The sequence below is a fragment of the Melanaphis sacchari genome, unplaced genomic scaffold, assembly GCF_002803265.2.
Source record: "Melanaphis sacchari strain LSU unplaced genomic scaffold, SCAv2.0 Contig32_pilon_pilon, whole genome shotgun sequence".
Lineage (NCBI taxonomy): Eukaryota > Metazoa > Arthropoda > Insecta > Hemiptera > Aphididae > Melanaphis > Melanaphis sacchari.
Genome location: NW_020271199.1, coordinates 2,152,926 through 2,173,506, shown reverse-complemented (window position 1 = coordinate 2,173,506; position 20,581 = coordinate 2,152,926). Strand labels below are relative to the sequence as shown.

At 33.2% G+C, this 20,581-nt stretch overlaps 1 protein-coding gene across 1 annotated transcript in view; it reads left to right on the top strand.

Moving 5' to 3' along the window:
- Positions 1–19,709, top strand: part of LOC112596590 (mucin-17-like) — a 44,957-nt gene extending 25,248 nt beyond the window's left edge. Inside the window, exons 2-7 of the mRNA XM_025342350.1 lie at positions 5,491–5,652; positions 6,986–9,715; positions 11,683–11,872; positions 15,527–15,792; positions 17,765–17,919; positions 18,713–19,709. Of these exons, the coding sequence (XP_025198135.1) occupies positions 5,505–5,652; positions 6,986–9,715; positions 11,683–11,872; positions 15,527–15,792; positions 17,765–17,919; positions 18,713–18,877 (3,654 nt within the window). The 5' untranslated portion in view covers positions 5,491–5,504 and the 3' untranslated portion in view covers positions 18,878–19,709. The remainder of the gene's footprint in view (positions 1–5,490; positions 5,653–6,985; positions 9,716–11,682; positions 11,873–15,526; positions 15,793–17,764; positions 17,920–18,712) is intronic.
- Positions 19,710–20,581: the final 872 nt, after the last annotated feature.

The window sequence follows — 20,581 nt, the reverse complement described above, 5'->3', positions numbered from 1 at the left end:
ATTATTACATACATTATATTATACTATTATTAATTATTATTATTATAATATTATATCATTTAATATCGTTCTTAAATCATGAGTCAATACCGTATATCGTAATCGTTACGTTTTGAATATGCGTATGGTATAATTAATATCCTGTAATTATCAAATTTATGATACATCATTCTTAAATTATGTTATTGATAAAACATACAATTTTTTACTAAAATAAATAGAAAAAAATTCAAATGTTTATGAAACAGTAATACAAATATTTATTGAAATTTCGTCTCTATATGGTTATAATTTTTGTGATAATTACAACATAAGTAAAAATAAATAGATTTTGTCAAAAACTTGCTATGCGTACAGTTTCACATTTTTAGCATGTTTATTGGTTTTTCTCGATGGTTTTAAAAAGTAATGAGAATGTTAAGAACACTGAAATTAGGACTTAAATGTATTTAATTATGTTACAATTTCTATGGTTTTTAAAAATAGGTACAACGTATACATAATAAACGATTTAGGTCAGTGGTAATTCACGCAATTCATGCAATAATAATTTTTATACGAATTAATTGTAATGTCTCGAGTCTAGACTCCAAACACCATTAAATCATTAAATGTATTGGTTTAACTATTGTATTTTTTTTCGTAGTTATTATTATTATTATCTTTTACTGTGAATACTTTTTTGGGTAGAAGGAGTGTTAAAAAATATAATTTAGCATTTTTATGTACCGGATGACAAGATTGAAAATTACTTAGAACTAGTTATTTTTCGACTTTCTTAATAATTTTTCTAAAATAAAAACTATTAACGATCATCAAAAATTTTCTGAAAATTGTATAAAATCTTTTTGTAATACAATGATTTTTCTAATTGATCTTCGGTTCATTTCGCCAATAATTATTTTCAATAACTATGTAAAACATTAAAATGTATCTAAAATATGAATTACAGTACCTACACGACGTAGTTACAGTTAAAATGTAATAATCACTAAAACATTAATCAAGTGAATAGGTCTAATTCTTAATGATTAAAATTAATAAAATACAATTATTATGAAACTTTAACTATAGGTAAAAAAAATCTATTTTGATTTCCGGCCTTGTTATATAGATCGATAATTTTTCCCAGAAGAGTTGGTAAAAGAAAAAAAAATACGTCTTAGCAAAGTATATTTTTTTTAATGATAATTATACACCGTGTTATTAGTATTGCCCTAGTTTCAAAATTAAATTAATAGGTAGCTCAAGTTCAATATTGTGTATTTATTTAGTTGTAAATTAATTTATCGTATAAATACGAACAGTTTCGAATTAACAAAGGTCAATTGAATTAAATTCATTTTCAAGCTTGCATCATTTGTGAATTTAGCGTAAAACTACCTCTTCTATAACAGTAAAACAATATAAACTCTGGTATGCGAAATTATAACAACAGTATAATAGATAGATACATTCTGAACCATAAACTGTTTGTTTTTGTTGTATATCTATAATCTATATACTAATGATCGAATAATTTGCAGAAGGTTAGTAAATAATCATACATGAATCGTATCCAATTAAATAGAATTAATGATAGTTGCTTCCTGATTTAATATTTTAAAATAATTCAAAACTTACAGTTTAGTTTAAACGCTATATTATATTGTTATCACAGTTATCAATAATCTAATTTATAAACACCTTCTTTATAATTTTATAGTTAAACAGAAAATCTAAAAATAATAACTAGGGTGACAAATAAAAAGTACTGATTTATACTAATTTTTTTAACTTTATCTCCATTAAATATGAAAAAAAAATCATTAAATAAGCAATGTATTCTCTAAAAAATATTGTATTGATAAATATCAGTTTTCAAGAGCTTTTACAGATAAGTTAATAATTAATAATATTTAAATTATTTTTTAAATGTATTTATTTTTGTGTTAAAATTGTCATAAAAAAATATTTAAATATATATTATCATTCAAAGTTTAAGTATTTAAATATCTAATTGAAATACATTTTCAAAGAAGTCTTAAAAATATGGCTATTTAAATTTATTTTTATTGTAATGATTGTTATCGACATTTGATAATTCGGTGCACTCATCACCTATTTTTTAGTTATTTCTTGAGTAGTTTAAGAAATAATTCAAAATTCTAAAAAAGATTCACAGTTTTTTCAAACTGAATCCTGGGGCTTAATCTTAACATATTATGATAAACATTAAATTATAAAATAATTGGTATTATCGTAATGAAAATGAATATACAGTTGTAGATCTATATTAATCGCATGTTTGTCGGGAAAACGATTTTTATATTCGTCATAAAACGTCATAATTACCTACATAATTTCCCAATTCAATTCAAAAACCACTCCGGGAATGTTTATGAAACTAACAAACGCATCATGAATGATTTTTGTCTGTATAAGATTCGCATACTTTATTGTGAGTACGTAAAAAAATAAAAATAAAACGGTGAAACGAGGCGAACTCGGTCTCACGTACCTTCTTGTCACATACGCGTAGGCGATAGGATCTCTTTTTGCAAATATCGTACACCGCGATTGTTATTAGCACATTTTCTATGACGGTTTATAAGTATACATTTCGAATCCCATTTGACGTGCTAATCCATCGGATCCTGGATAATGGGAATAATTGTAAGCGATTGACATGTACACAACACAATGTAGTTTGAAACGAGCGTTTTGGAGCTTATTATTGCAATTAGTCACACGGTTTGATTATGTCTTTCCGATTTTACGCTACACGACCGTGACAATAGTTAGGGTTGTTAAAACATTACGCGTCTGCAATAAAATCGGTAGTTATAATAAATATCCCGGACGAGCAATGGTAACTCGCTACTATATATAATATGCAAGCGCCTACATTTCTATTGGTAATAATTAATACCTACATTCATAATTTAAATCTCATATTTTGCTTATTATATTATTTCTCTTTAGTTTTACACTTACATCAACATAATAAAATATGGTCGTATTTTTTTTAAGTATTGAATTACCTGTCATCGATAGTTAATGGCTATTTATTTAGTAACCATTGATACAACTAATTCTTAATATTTAGAGTGGAGGAGGAATGTGTAGCCTAAACAATTCAAAATTTGAATAGATTCATACCTAGTTGATAGAAAGAATGGGGATGCTAGGCGAGTTACTCTGTTTAATCCTAAACAATTACCGGCCTACAAACAGGTTGTTCATATATTTATAGTCAGAGCTACGAAGACTGTCTAAGGCTATCGCATAATATACTTTTATTAGAATTAGCCCACTATTTTTTCAAACGTACCATACAAAAATAGATAATTTTATGGACATTTTTCTGCTTTAAATTTTTTCCATAAACCATGCAATAATATATAAATAGTAAGAAGCAAATTAAGAACTAAAAGATAATAAAAAATAGATTACTTATATTGCTCATGAAAATCATTAAGTTATACATAATAAACCTAAAGATAACAAATGCAGCAAAAACAGTGTGAAAAAAATAATAGCACTTAATATTTACATACGAGTAAACATTTTCACCAATAGAATAATTTTTAAAGTTTCAGTAATAGCGATAGGAAAATCTTTTAGGCATAATACTATAGTATTCAAATTTACATAGTTTTTCTAATCGAATATTGCTTTTACTATTTATTTTAATAATATAACGTAGCGAACAAGCGAATGCAATCGTTGTATTTTATAATTGTTAGTTTATTACCGTTGTCATTTATCAATTACTACCGTATTGCTTAGAATTGTGATAATAACAGTGGTTAATTGCGGTTAGTACGATATTCATTTGTTCATTAACCCATGTAAATTATAACCACGGTTTTACCATAGAAATAGAGCGATTCATAAATATATGTTATTGAGATGGAAAACCAATGATTTATAAATTATTTTTCTTGCAGATGTGGAGATATTTAACTTTAATTTTTGTACGAATGTATAACAATGGTAACACAAATTTATATATAAAGCGTTACGTAAATCGGCTTTAAAAAAAGTTATTTCCAACTCAAAAACGTATTTATGCTAAAAATACGATTTGATATTAATTATATACATAATAGGCCATCAATTGGAAAAATGTTAAAGCTACCACGCTTTAACTCCTCTCTGTAAAAAATAAATTTTAAAACCAAAAATCAATAAAAATGAACGAAAACTTATAGAAACAACATATTTACCTTAACTATAGAAATGGTATTTATATTAATATTTTATCAACGTTTAGTATAAGTATTTAGTTTTTTCACCACGTACCAATTTTAAATCACATTAGTCATGAAATTTTAGTATGGTTATGAATATAGTAACTAATTTATTAAATCCAGTAAAATCTTGAATATTATAAAGTTAGAACTTTTTAATTGTATTGATATTTTTGACTATGATAATATAATGCGTGCGTGTGTGTGTGTGTGTGTTTAATAAATAAATGGAATGTTAAATAAACTTTTGATTGTTTTTCTTGTTTGTTCAACATTTTTCTGTTTTTTATCTACTCCGATCAACAAATCTTTTAGATCCGGCTACGCGATGTTCCCGCCCTATTATAGAATATGTTCTTCATCGAGGTTGGGTTACCTAAGGCTATCGCGATCGTCAATCTGTTCCCATATAGGTATTTATCATTATCGAAATTTAACAGGTCATGCGTGTTAAACTTATAAATTCTTGGTCATTGGAAATCGCGTGGATGGTTTTGTTTGAGTTTCACGGAAGGCAGCCGCAATTCTTTTTGAACATTGTACTTATATAAACATTATAACTACCAACGGAAGTTTACACCTCTGTGTACACTATATAGTGTACGCATTTTATTATAGGCATACACGCGTGTTGCAGTTAGGTGTTTGCGTACACCGAACACACCCGTGACGTAGAAACGATTCACACTTTCGACGATTGAAAAGTACCTACTGCGAATTGCGTTAGATCTATGTAGTACTGTCGCGAGATGTTAAAAATAAACTAAGCTGTCTGTAAGTTTTAAAATATAGTAAGCTATAGGTACAATAATAGTGTCAGAACGCTTAGAATTTAAATCACGGTGTAATTATTATTATTATTGATTTATTTTTAACCTTACTGTAAAATTGGTAATTGTTTTTAAAACTTATCTTTGAAAATAGAAGACAATTTAATTTTTTAATAATTAAGAAATATTTATTAGTAATAAAATATAATTATTGATAATCTAAGAAATTAAAAACGATATAACGGGATACAATCGATGACGTATGAAAATATTTTAAACTGCGAGGTGTACGGTGTACCCAATCGAGTGATAGGTTTAAGGTCTAATGTTTGGTCGTATTTAAAACAACTTTAAATGTAAAAAAAAATATCGTACCTATATCGGATTACTAATGTCTAATGTATATCCCATATCTAATTACTTTAATAATTTTATGATATTCGACAACTGTATATTATTGTTAACATTTGGAAAATTTTTTGCAGAATGATACCTCAGCATGTCCCAGGATTGCTTGACTGCTCTTCGGCTGCTGTCGTACTGTTGGCTGACCTTCATGTTGCCGTCCAGCAATTTGGCATTTAACGTCGTCTACAATAAGGAACCGTTGTCTTCATCTTCGTTTCAGTCATCCACTTTCTATCAAAGTATGTGCACACGATCTGATATATCCATTACCTAGTCGATGTTGTGTGTAGTGTAATATAACAACGAAAGCAATTTTTTACCGATTTTTATTAATATTAATTTACACATAATGTTTTTCTTATTTCAAAATTTTACACATAATTACTGAAACTTGAAACTTGATAGTACCGAGTATCGATTATCGACTTAAGTTTACAGGACGAGTAAAATCCAATGTATAATAAATTCTCTACAATTTTTTTACTACGCCCGCCATTGATTATTATAATAGTATTTTTTTTTTAAACATTATTCTTTATAATATAATTTTACTTAACTATATAATTTACTAACATAATATTATTTTCCTATTATAAACGAAATATGAACCGCTTCAAGGTGGATCATAAAATATCCATGTGTTATAATTTTATAAATAAGTCATTTTTCCAACATTTTTATATAGGTAATCCTATTGTCTATACGATAAACCGTAGCGAATACCATACTTACAAGTGTTGTCAATATTTTTATTTTAATGAGGATTGCTCATATCATTTAAAAATTAAAATATCGTAAAAACCAACTAAAGAACACAGAAAAGTTTAATCGTGTATAAATAAAATTAATCTTAAAACTAACAATAAAAAATAAGTTTTACCCAACGAAACTTTGCTGTGTTGTACGTTTGTATAACAACACATATACGGTTGTTGCCTTTTCTTAATATAAAACATTACTATGCTCAAAAGCTAGTAATAATAAAACGTGTTAGGACAATATTTTCAATTAATGTTGCCGTCATTATGTCATGTCCCGTTTGCATTAAATATGTATACGTTTATTATTATTATAGTGTATAAGTAATAAGTCATTCTTAAGTAAACTCAAATCTCAATAATCTAGAGATAAATTTTTATAAAAATTATTCATATACTCGTAAACATATACAACGCAACACTATATAGGCATAACCGCCTTTGGATTCGAAAGAATTGAGTCTCACGACCTTAAAATATTTTTAATACACTAATGATTTTATTGGTGTTTATAAATGCGACCTTTAAGCGCCTACTTCCAAAGTTCTAAACAAATGAGTTAGGTATTTTTCCATTGAAAAAGCCAACGACTCGACTTCATAAAATTAAAAAAGTTTGTTTGAAATCCTCTTATATCAGATTAGAATTAACATATAAATCGCATCCTTTCGAGTAGATTATGCATAAAAACGCTTGTGATCCACCCCGCGCTAGTAATTAGTTATATTTATGTATTTATATTATTTATACAGCTTAACGTAATACGTTTATTAATGATTTTGTAACATCCATCACGTTGATCTATCTGTTTCAGCCGGTAGCAGAAAATTTGGCGGCTACCGAATTGTACCCCGCGCGTGCAAAGACGACACTCACCCGTTCAAGAACGATGTATCCATCACCACCCCCACGGGAACCGGAACCGGAACCGGCGTGTGCATGTTCAACTACGAGTGTACGCGGCTAGGCGGTACGGTGGTCGGGTCGTGCGTGGACGTGTTCCTGTTCGGCGCTTGTTGTCGACTTCCGGCCGGCGTAAAAGTGCCCGCCGCAGTCGAGCAGAGCGCGTCCACGGCCGCGGCCGTTACGGCCACCGCCACCGCCTCGACGCTTGGCTCGCACCACAACGACCTGCCGCCGCTATCGTTCCAACAGCCGGTGGCCGACACCATATTGATGCACCACAACGGATCAGCCGTGCAAAACACTTATAGGCCGGACGACTTTTTTGATAACTTCACAGCCCTCATGCAGGCCCACCGCGACCGGTTGCCGTCGGCGGCCGACATGACGGACGTCATGCAACAGTACACCACGGACGGCGGTTACCACCAGAACCATCACTATCAGCACCGGCCGCAGTCGTTCGCCGACAACAAGATCACGTCCAAAGTCGATTACGGAGACGCGGTCACTGCCAAGCTGCCGCCGCACTTGTCGTCGTCGTTGTCGCCGGTGTCCAAGTCGACGGACTCGGTGCCCAACATCCGGAAGACTACCCCGTCTGCGACTACCGTCCAGGTGACCACGTCCAAACAGGGTTACGGCGGCGCGCATTTCCACAACAACCACAAACACCAACACACGTCAACGGCCTCCGACGACTATTATGACAACATGGTGTTAATACCCACGCTGACGGTCAACGACCCCAACGTCAAGGAAAACAACTCCATCAACCACATACTGTCCATACTCAACTACACGCCGCCCGCGCCGGACAGGCACCAAGCGGACACGATGGACGCGTCGCCGTCGTACGTCGTCCACCAGGTGACCAGCGCGCCGCCGACGGCACCGCCAGCGCTGTACACGTGGGGCTCCATCGAAGGCGGCGATTCCAAGTCACCTGGTTACGGAGCGTCCACGTTCCCGGTCACCAGGCCCTCGTCCACGGTCCACTCGTATCCGACGTCGGCGCAACAGCACTACGACCGGCCGGCCACCAACTACTACGGCTCGACGCCGTCCACCACTTCCACCACGTCCAACCACCACCTGCCGGGACCGCACTTCCACGTGCTGTCCACGACAACGACCACGGCAAAGCCGTTCGAGCCGGTGGCGCCCACCGTCATAGTGCTGAGCTCGGCCAACGATTCGAAAAACCCCAACAAACACACCACGCCCGCGTCTACGGTGTACGCGACCTCCTCGTCGTCGTACCGTCCACCGCCCTCGTCGCACGTCAAGCCGTCGCAGAGCATCATCGTGACGGGTAAACCGTCCGTGAGCGCGGCGTACACGACTACGGCCACTTATCACCACCCGCCGCAACACCATCAGCACCAGCAGGACGTGGCTTTCGTGCCGGTCAGCTCGACCACGATGGCCGACAAATATTACAACGCCAACCATCAGCCGTCCACCGGTAGCGTGCACACGTCTGCCAAGCCGCTGGTTTCCACCAACTACGGACACCGGCCAACCACGACCACGACCGCCGGGCCGCCGTCGACGGTCAGCAGCACGTCCAACAACAACGTCTTCACCACGGTCATCACGTCGGTGAACCATCAGTACCACAACAAGTTCCAGCCGACGGCCACGGGTAGCGGCGGTGGCTCGAAGCCGTACACGACGGCCAAACCGGTGGTGAACGACGGCGGCGTGGCGGCCGTGCTTCAGTCGTCGTCCGGCGGCGGTTACAGACCGTCGGCCACCGACGACGACGATTACCCGACGCCCGTCGTAACGCCGGCCACGCAGGTGTTCATCACCGCCTCTGACGCTCAACACCTCCAGCAGCACCACATCCAACAGCAGATTCACCACCACCACCTGCAGCACCACACTTCGTCGTCTTCATACCCGGTCAACGGAGTGCACAGGCCCACGGCCGACGACGAAGTGAGTGCCGTTCCGTTCAACTCCACCGACACGTTCGCTTTTCCGCCGGTTCGCGACCCAAACGTCAACCTGACGGCGGCAACGCAACAGGAAAAACCGGAAGTGACCGTCGTCGACACGTCCGGCGATTACGACGTGGACGCCGATCCCAACCCGCACCTGACGGCCGACGACAACCTAGACGACAAAGTCCACCTGTTCGTCGAAAAGGTCGTCCAATCGCTACAAGGCAATTTCGAAGACCTGGAAAAGGTCCTGATGTCCGGCGAATCGTCGTCGTCTAACGTGACCGTCGCTAACGATGACCCGGCGGGCTGGCCGAACAAAAAGCCGGCGACCGCCACGCCGACGTCCGCTACGCCTACGAAGAAACCGTCCAAACCTGCCACCGCCAAACCCACGAAACCGTCGCCGCAACCCGTCAAGTGGACCACTACTTCCACGTACCGGCCGACGCCGATCACTCCGCCGCTCGACTCTGCCCCGTTCTTGGAGGTGACCACAGTGTCCCGTCCAGTCAAGTACCCAACGTTGCTCACCCCCGTCCAGCTTTTTCAACCTACCACGTACGCTACGGACAACAAGCGCCCGACAAAGTTACCCGTCAAGCTGACGCCTTCTACGACGGTCATACTGGACACACTGAACGTCGAACACGACCATCACACCACCGCTGAACCGGATTACAGGAAAAGTACGCGCAATGGTCATCACGTTATTTACGGGTTGGTGGTGGGAGAGAGGCGATTGAATTTCGAAATACGGGGGGTGCCATTTCAGCTTTAGGTGTGGGTTAAGTTAGTCAAACATTTTGAGCAGCCGATATCACTGCACCGCCTGTTATCACAATGAGTACTATGAAAAATAGGATAAGGTTCTTCGACCACATTTTTTTTTATTTAAATTTTTTTCTCCCTATTTACACACTTATTAATTGTTTACTTGTGTACTCGGCATATTTATTTATGTATTGAGCATAATATAATATTTTTTATATCACTTTCAAGTCATAAAATAGCATATCAAGTATATAATTACGTATATTATGTCAAACGGAGGATTGAAATTAATTATTTATTTTGAAATTAAAGCTAAGTATACGCCAAATATACATTGGCAGTGAGGTTTAAGTTTGTACATTTTAGAAAAACGAAACTATGTTATAACTTATAACGAATTGAAACAATAATAATTGTTTTTTTTGCAATACATTGCTCTCCAGTTTCCGACGATATTATATGATAATATTTATAGATTTTAATAAGCGTACCAGTTTTTGTTCAAAAATTTGTCTGTCGTACACAAGTATCGCGTACATTGTATCGTAGCATGTATGTAGTTTGTTTCAAGATCGTATATGTACAAATATTATATGGATGTGTTTAGTCAAACTGTATTTAGTCTTGTATACTGCGTCGTGAAACGAAGTCATCGGACGTGAACAATAATCGATAAGTAGAGTGCTTTTCCTAATTCTTCCAACCCCTACGATAACAGAAATTATCTATATTACGTAATCACATAATATTATTTTATGTCTGTGAAGACGTTAATGTGTGTTTACTGTCGAGACATGTTTTTCGTTGAGTCCTCTTGGCCCATAAATAATAACGACGATGTTTTAAAAACACACACACACATACATACATACACATAGCTGTATAGTTTTTTCAGAGTCTCGTTCGGATAACTTAACGGTAATATTTATTACAAAATTCTAAAGCACGTAATACACACATTGGCGGCTTTACTATAACGTTCGTATCATACGTCGACGATTACAACAACGTTCAAATCGATTTTTTAGTGTAGGTATAATGATATTCGTCGTGGTCGGTCATGTTTTATTATCAAACTAGTTTTCGAAATCTTTACTGTGTAAATCAAATCCATCACGCTGTACCTATAGGTTTTCTCAATGGAAACAACTAACACACTAAACGTACATGGATATTTTTTAAGATTATATTATTATAGTTGACTTCATATAATATGTCACTGAATTATGAATAGTTGCGTTTAAAAGTACATGTTAATAATACGATTGTTATAACGCCGCAGCATTTTGATTATAGCTACATTGAAAACAACTATCTTATACTTTAGTCTTTAGGGTTCTGTACTGCATAACATACCAAAATACAATATACATGTTTGAGACGATTCAAAATTATTATATTTATTGGATGCTAGATGTACCAATTTTCCATGTTAGTTTTTGTAATGTCCAAATAATTTTTACGTTTTATTTAAAGTGATTTGGTTTTAATATTTGAGCGATTTTTGAACTCAAAGCCTTGTACCAAACCTAGTAGGTATGTTCGATATCGGCAGCTTCAAACATTCTCGCAGTGGAAATTAAATAATAATATCATGCGTATAGGGCGTATAAAGCGATTTCTATAGTCTCGATTCTGTATGACGATTTATAACGGTTCGGATAGTACAACACAATAATGATATGCCAAACCGGATGGATAATATAATAATATTATAATCGTTAGGTTAGGCGTGCAACAACAGGTTTTCACTGGCATAACTTGTAATAGTACCTAATAAGATGTTACCAAATATTATATGAAATAATTTGATAATTTATCGTACTATGCTCGATTTTATGATTAATCTATGACATGTTATGTTTTGTGTGCACACTTTTAGCGTGTGGAGTGCGGCCTTTGGTGAGAAAAGGCGGTCGGATCGTTGGCGGAACGGGTTCGACATTTGGCGAATGGCCGTGGCAAGTATTGGTCAGGGAAGCCACCTGGCTGGGACTATTCACCAAAAACAAATGCGGCGGCGTGTTGATCACTCAGCGACACGTCATAACCGCCGCTCACTGTCAACCCGGGTAAATATTAAATCATAGATTATAATTTATATTGTATAATAAATATAGTCATAAGAAGTTTTAGGCAAGTATTGAAATCATCTAATGTATAATAATCAAGTTATGAGATTGAAACTAAATGCTTCTGAACACATTTGGAACCAAAACTTTGCTAGACCACTTATTTAATTTAATTAGGGTAAATAAATCGAAACAAATACTACGCTACTACGGGTAGTAGATTTTTGATGCACTGGTACCTACTATAGATTTTTCTTGGATATTTTTCAAATAATTTTTATTTAATTTTATTGTTTTTATAATATTTTCTAGAATTTTGGTTTTGTAACGTAACAAATACTTAAATAGATAATCATAAAAAACATTACATAAGTCCGTTTTATTTTTGATTTTACGAAATCATAAAATAACTAAAAACAACAAACATATTTTTTTATTTAATAAATTAAATAAACAAATTAGTATAGACATATCACTAGTATACAGGTACTAGGTAATTACTAGTTACTAAACCGCACGTCGTCTGATCGTCATTTGGTTTATTTCCGAAGCTTAAGAAATCTATAAAAATTATATTATATTCACTATAAGGACTAATTATTGTAGCTAAATAATCGCATACGATCGTAAAAAGACGGCCGGGGAAACTTAATTGTTTGATTGATTCCAAATCCAGTTCCAAAAACTTTCAAAATATGATCTATACTATTCCCGACACGTTTTTCAAAAATGCTCAGAACGAATCGTATTTTACCGAATCGAAAACTTTAGACTTGCCAACATTAATTTGGAATTCAACGATTTTACACCGGTTATTGCCTACATTGTGCGTGCTGCTGCTGCCGCGCAAGTGCGCAACACTATGAATACAATTGATCAAACTACTCGCATTGTAATTATAATAATTGTTATTATCATAATCATCATTACCATTGTCCACTATTATCATCGTCATCGTCGTCGTCGTTATTAATATAATCGTTTAAAGTGTAACGTCGTGCAATTTACGTTCTAACATACTTTTACTGGGCAAGGCAATTATTTTTTTACTCGTCGCGTGTTGAGATACGCTCGTTCGCTTTGAAAGTTAACGCGAACTGGGTCAGCGCCGAGAGGCTCTTTGCGGAAAGAGGTCGCGCACGACGCGCGCGATTGTCTTATCGTAAAAATGGGTATTGTACTTAAATCGAAATCGATCGACTTCAGAATAACGGCCGTCGGGTGGACATCATATCGTACGCTTTACCGATAATAATATTTACACGCCAACGGCATTTTCGTCGGATTCCTATTGGCCGATACTAACAGTCAGCATATAACGCGTTTGACTTAAAAAGTTCAAAAGTTGATGTGGAGGAAAAAATTGAACCTACAACCTTTGAATTCGATTGATTTTTTATTTTTTAATCGTGCACCACCCTTATCGACATCACGCGTAGTGATCGTACAACTTTCGATTTGTTTTGACTTATAGCCAACTATTTCGTCCAGTAATTTAGGTGTATTATTTAATGTATAAATATGTATATAATTTTCGGGAAATTGTACGTGTTTCAATGTTTACATCTACAAAACGATTAAATTTATACTTTTTATTTATTGGCTTATTTTAATTTACATAATCTTATAACGTGAATGGTAGTATTTTTACATCGCGATCGATTTAAAACATTCAATGTTTAAATATTAATCACTGGTTTAGATATAATAACACGGTTTTAACTTGACGTATTGTTTTTAAACTAATAAAAAAGTCAAATTATAACCTATAAATTATTAGTGTTGGGCAACGATATAATTTTGTGTATCGATATCGTTCAGATTTTTCCGATATTTTATCGCGATATCGTTATTTGTACGATATCGATATCGTATCGAAAATATAATTTTATGTTTACCTAAACAATTAAAAAAAAAACTTTTCGTAATAATTTGATTATTAATCAGTAATCACTATACGATGTTAGAAATGTTCGAAAAATAACGGACGTTTACATCACACCGACGACACAAATTACACTGTGAATTATGGAATATCCAGTGGTAGTGTGGTACTATACCGTATTCCTCTTAAAAGCCAGCTAAATATAATATTCAATAAAAGTTATAACATTGTTGGCAATATAAAAAAAACCTGTTTCCTTTTTAGATAACATTATAATGGATTATTAATAGTGTACAATAATTGACATTTCACTGGAACACGCGTAGTGTACACCAAACGTTATCAGCTGACACCTATTATTATTTATTATAGCTTAAAACCTACAAATAGTAAATACTAAATAGTAAATACTAAATAGTAAATACTAAATACCATGTATTTTTCTTGAAAAATATTATTTTCGATATAACGATATATCGTACAATACAAAATAATATCGATGTCGATAATTTGTCACGATATCGATATCGTATCGAATTATCGATATCGTTGCCCATCACTATAAATTATCTATCTGATTGTTCGCTTAAACTAGTCATTGATTTAATTATTAAAACGCCAAACTGGTTAAGGTAAAAATTAAATATATATACACTCAATATAATCGTATATATATATATTTGAAAATGGTTTTGATTTAATTTTATTCAAAAATCTAAGTAAATTATGATTAAATTAAAATTTATTTAAGTAACTTATAGGTGACCACTGATCATTAATTTTTTTGGTTTTTGTAAGATAAAGAAATCAAATTTACCTGTTATTAGCTCAAAACTGTCAATAAAGATCAGAAGTTAATCGTTACTGTGCTTTTTTATCATTTTAGAGGTGAAAAACTTGGAACGTAAATATCCCAAAGGTGATAATATTTTTTAGATTACCTCATATTATCGAGCTTTGCTGAAATGTAATATGATTTCAACAAAGTGTTTCGATCGTTTAGAATAAGACAAATTCATAACTTTAAACATCTCGGAATATTATGTGTCTTGACGTAGCAAAACAACGATATGATGATAAAAATCCGTTATAGTCGTTGCGTGTCAACGTGTTTACGTATGTACTTACCAAAAACCGTCCATATAGCATTCTATATTAGTTATGCGGTGGCTGGTCAGAATAAACCAATTCATAAGGTCAGCTATGTGTATTTATCAAGGACATCACAGATATGTATTTATATTATTTTATTTTCTATGTAAAACGGTATAATATTACTATAAATCGTTTAATTATGTCACAATTCACAACGTATAGGTCATACTTCGATATCACGCTAAACGTGGGTAGAAAAACTGGTGTCATCAAATTAATAATGATTAAGCTTTTAAACGGTTTACGAATTGCTACGTTTATTATGTAAATAATACGTACATATCATATACATTATGTTGAAGATTCCCGTGTATTATAATTACCTGAATAATTTGTGGTCTTTATATCCATGAAAATTTTCCTCGCCTATGACAAACGTGCGTAAATTATCTTGTATCCGTTTAATTTGAAATTCCTAATTTTATACTTTAGTATAGTATACATAAACCTGTTGCGGTCGTGGTCGGAATTCCAAAATGGAATCTTACATATCATACCACGGTGTAGTAATAATAATTATTATTATTGTTTATAAATTGTTACAACGGTATATGCACGAATGCGGATTTCTGTCACCGTAATAATGACTTTTCGTCGTTTCCGGTTGTCCGCAGATTTCTAGCAAACCTGGTGGCCGTGTTCGGTGAGTACGACATTAGCGGCGAGGTGGAATCCAAACGGAGCATCAGCAAGAACGTAAAACGCGTCATTGTCCATCGGCAGTACGACGCGGCGACTTTCGAGAACGACATAGCACTTTTGGAGCTCGAGTCGCCGGTTAACTACGACCAGCACATCGTTCCCATTTGCATGCCGGACGACGAGGACGACTTCACCGGACGCATGGCCGTGGTCACGGGATGGGGACGGTTGAAATACGGTGAGCGAGCGTTTTGACGGTGGTGGGCACTTGTTGTCATCACTCACCAAAAAAATTATCACATATTATGCCATTCGTTAAAATTCAATTTTAAGCTTTCTCCCCTCCCCCCATATGAAGAGTGAGAGTCTTAAAAAACAATCGATATACTTTAACATATTTTCTATTTTTGAAAATTAATATATCTATCCCGATCGCTAAGAAAACCCCACAAAAAAGTATAATAATATTAATACACGCCTTTATTTATTTTTATATTTGTTCTCAACGCAAAGCTTGTTTAAATAATTATAAAAAAAATTACTTCAAACGATACTTGTTTAATAGAGATTATATAAATTGTATAATCTATATGAATTAAGATTTAAGACTGGAATGTCCCGTTTTTTAATTTGGCGATTTTATCCTGTGACAGTCCCGACATTAATTCGACAGTATAACTACCCATTTTTTCCGTTATACAATTTTATCAGTTTATTTTCAATTTTTTTTATTTTGATGCAATCATTAAAATAACGGAAACTAAAAAAAATTAATTATTCAAAGAAATTTAAATTTAATACCACTCATTTAGTTTTATGCAGCAATTGAACTTATCTTACACAGAAGAGATGTTTTTGAATTAACTGAAAAATTATCTGTACACTACAAAAAAAAAAAAAACCTTAACACATTATAATGTGCACGAATAATCTTTTCATATAATAAATTGTATAATACAATGTTTAAATCAGAATAATATTAAAATAGTCAACAAAATTTATAAAATAAAAAAATTAATGTCTAAATAACTATCCTGACAAGTGGTCTATGGAAGGTATAATCGAATTGAGCATATTGAAATCTCTCTCACGTAACAGTTTTATTTAAACGTATTTGGTATGTTTTGATTTTCGTTAAATAAAATATTGATCTTTCTGTCAAAATTCAATTGATTTTGACGTTCGAGAACGAATCGCATATTATTAGTAAGTAAATAATATACATGTATATAATATTATACTCGACGTGAAATGCTTAATTCGATTGTGAAACCAATTTTCAAATTATTTCGATAATATACGCTTTAGTCAAACGATATCGTTCAACACATCCAGTAAGGATTCACTACGAACAATATTTTTATATTTACATATTACAATAAACAGTGTTCTACAATGCTTCGTAAATCACTCGTTCGTATAATAATATAGAAAAACCTAAAAATGTTTTTTATTGAATTCAAAATAGACATCGTTTAATATTTCCATAGCCCCTACTCTATAGCTCTAGACATAAGTATTAATATAAAAAGGAGAAAGGGAAGTAACGATTAGATTTTAAGTTTAAAATCTAGCCAGTCTTTACACATATGATTAGGTAGATTTTTGTAGATCTTACGTACACTTGCGTTACATATTATGCACTTGCTTAAATGACTTAAATGAGTTTTTTAAATTTTAATATGTTACTTATAGTTTTAAATTGCTTATAAGTATGTATAAATGTTTTTTTTTCAATAATTTTATTTTAAAATAAATAACTAGAGAGTTTTAAATACTTACCTACTTAATTAACTCGGCCGCATGTAGTGCTGTTACTTTTTTTAACACGTAAATACCAATGTATCCATAATAATTATGTATAGAGAATACCCGTAAGGCCATAATTTACGATTACAAACCAAAAAACATATCAATATAATAAAATAAAGTGACCATTGTGAACTTGGCAACGCAAAATCACCAGACATCAATCAAATACATATACAAATACATTATTGGACATTATTAGATATCTTTCGAAATTAATTTGACATCGTCAGTAGAGATGTTTCATAGTTATGAGTACAGAGTATTATGTAATATAAAATATTAGTAATAACCCCTTAAAAAGTTAGCTCTGTTTGAATCGATGAATATATTTATGACCCTATTATTATCCGTTGTCATTGTGTAATATTAATAGTATTATTATTTTTATTATCAAACAGGAGGTGGAGTTCCGAGTATCCTGCAAGAAGTACAAGTTCCTATAATTGAAAACCAAGTATGCCAGGACATGTTTGAGACAGCAGGACATACAAAGACCATACTAAGCAGCTTTTTGTGCGCCGGTTACGCCAACGGGCAGAGGGATTCTTGCGAAGTATGTTCCGTTTGTATAGTTTATGATGTAGTAGACTTAAAATCTAAAATTGAGACGAAATTAGGTATATTTGGAATGTTTCAATTATTATGTTGAAATGAGTTAAAATTATTTAGGTAATATTGAAAAAGGAAATTTCACTATTTCAATTATTTAGAAAATACAGTTGTATGATTTAAAGTTTGAATAACACGCATTTTAATTTAACCCACGAAAAATAATTTCTTTTATAAAACAAAGGTTGCGATGTTTACTTCGAAGATTTATTTTAAATATTACACAAATACTTTTAGAGTGTAGAAATATTTCAATTTAAAATTGTATAGTACATTATTTCATATTATTATTGGCCATTGTTCTACTTAAGTGAAATATTTATTTGAAATGTTCATCTGATGGATCTCAGCTTACAAGTTCCTGTGTAATATAATTAATGATTTTAACGAAAACATATTGACACGTTTATTTAATTTTGTTAAAATGAAGTTTAAAATCACGAAATCGTTAAAAGAAATAATATAATATTTATAAAACTGCTCGACAGTAGAAGTGTAATAAGTATTTAAATAATAATTTTACTATAGCTCTATTCAAATATTTTACAACCGTTAACTTATGCGTGCCGCTTACGAGTAATATCCCTCACATAGATTATAGACAAAACAACTCTATAATATATAGAACGAATTCAAATTCAACGATATGCACATTATAATAGAACCTCCCACAGGGTCTGGTTAATCGTCGTGTTAATCTTATTTTTTTCTTGTTTTTGCGTTTTATCTCGTGGCAGGGAGACAGTGGCGGGCCTTTGATGATCGAAAAAGACAACGGGCGCTGGACACTGATCGGTACTGTGTCACACGGCATCAAGTGCGCCGCACCGTATCTTCCGGGAGTCTACATGAGGACTACGTACTACAAACCGTGGCTGCAGACCATCACGGGCGTACAGTAGACACGTCATCGCCGAATCGTCAATACTATTATTGTTATTGTTTTGTTGTTGTTGTAGTTGTTGTTGTTATGATTTTATGGTCGTACCACTATAAGGTACTATATTATAATAGTAATTATTATAAAAAATAATAATAAAATATCCTGAATCCCTCCTCGTATGTCAGCAGGCCACACATCATCGCGCGTCTATATTTTTAAACAATAATCACAATACCTAATATTAATTATTATCGATTAATACGACGATCACAACCGCGCGCGCACGTATTATGCATTCAGTGTTGACCAATTAGTTGTTTAACAAAAGTAATGGGATCAAGTTACTCTAAACATTAGACAAGAAGTCACCATATAAAATAACTTATCATCGGTATAATGTTGAAAACAAAAAAATTACGGTAGGTACTTTACCAATAGAATGGAATGAATTATAAAACAAACTTCATTTTTAATTTTATCTACAAATTTGGTTCTTAGTTTAAAATAAATAATTTAAAGAAAAAGAAAAAATTTCGTTGAATTTGAATATACCTAATGATTAGATTTTTAATTTATTCGGAATATGTATCGCTTATCGAAATATCTTTAGAGCAATAAATTATGAATAATAATTGAAAATAAAAAATGTAAACAAATCGATAAATGAACAGTAATACCGAGTTTACAGACTGCACTTGAAAACGATAATTCTTTTATGATATTTTAAAAATATTGTCATTTTCTAAATCCTGTCTCAAATATAACTCTGATTATATTAAAAATGTGTTTATCATATATATTTTGTGTATGCTCAAACGATATATCAACAGTAATATACGATGCATTAATTAGACTTAATTTTAAAAGTTGATTCCATTTCAATAATCAACTGTATAGCTCGTTAAAATTATTTCGTTACTACAGCTAGTACCTGAAAAGTGATTTATGTTTATCGTCATACGACACGACGCTCAATTTAAAATCTATAAAATTATGTGTGTGTATGTGTGTGGGTTTGTACGTAGCCTCTTGTCAATTCGAGGATACAGAAAAATAAATCGCGGGGGAGGGTGACGAGAAACAAATTGAAAATGAAAAATACCGACACACAGCTAATAATAATATACTACACAATACATAAAAAATATACCAGATTGTAATATCATAACAGCTGACAAACGCATCTATTTACCTCGCTGACGACTTGTACTATAATTCTCATCGATTCGATTATTTTCGACGATTTTCCACTACTGCGCGTGATAATCATATCGACTACGTGTATATTGTATACCGTCCAATTAAAATATTATCATAGTGATCAGAATACAATTTCGCCATAATTTATCACTGTAAATTATTATTTATTATTTGTTTATTTATTTATATATTTATATAATTGTACATTTTATTTTCATTTTTGTAACTTAATACGAAATGTAGGTAAGTATATATAGATATTGTTTGTTTCTTTTCTCTCTACTATATATTTTTATATTTATAAGATTTTTGTACATTACTGTTTTTTATACTTATTATTCTAAATATTTTTCTTAATATTATTATTACTATTATTTTTGTACTATTTTATCATAATATAATATACATTATTATTAATATGTGTTGCTTAAACGCCAACACAATATACTATATTATAATATAGGTACTAGAGATAATGTTATTATTATATATGCAAAATAGCGCACGTACATTATATACTATA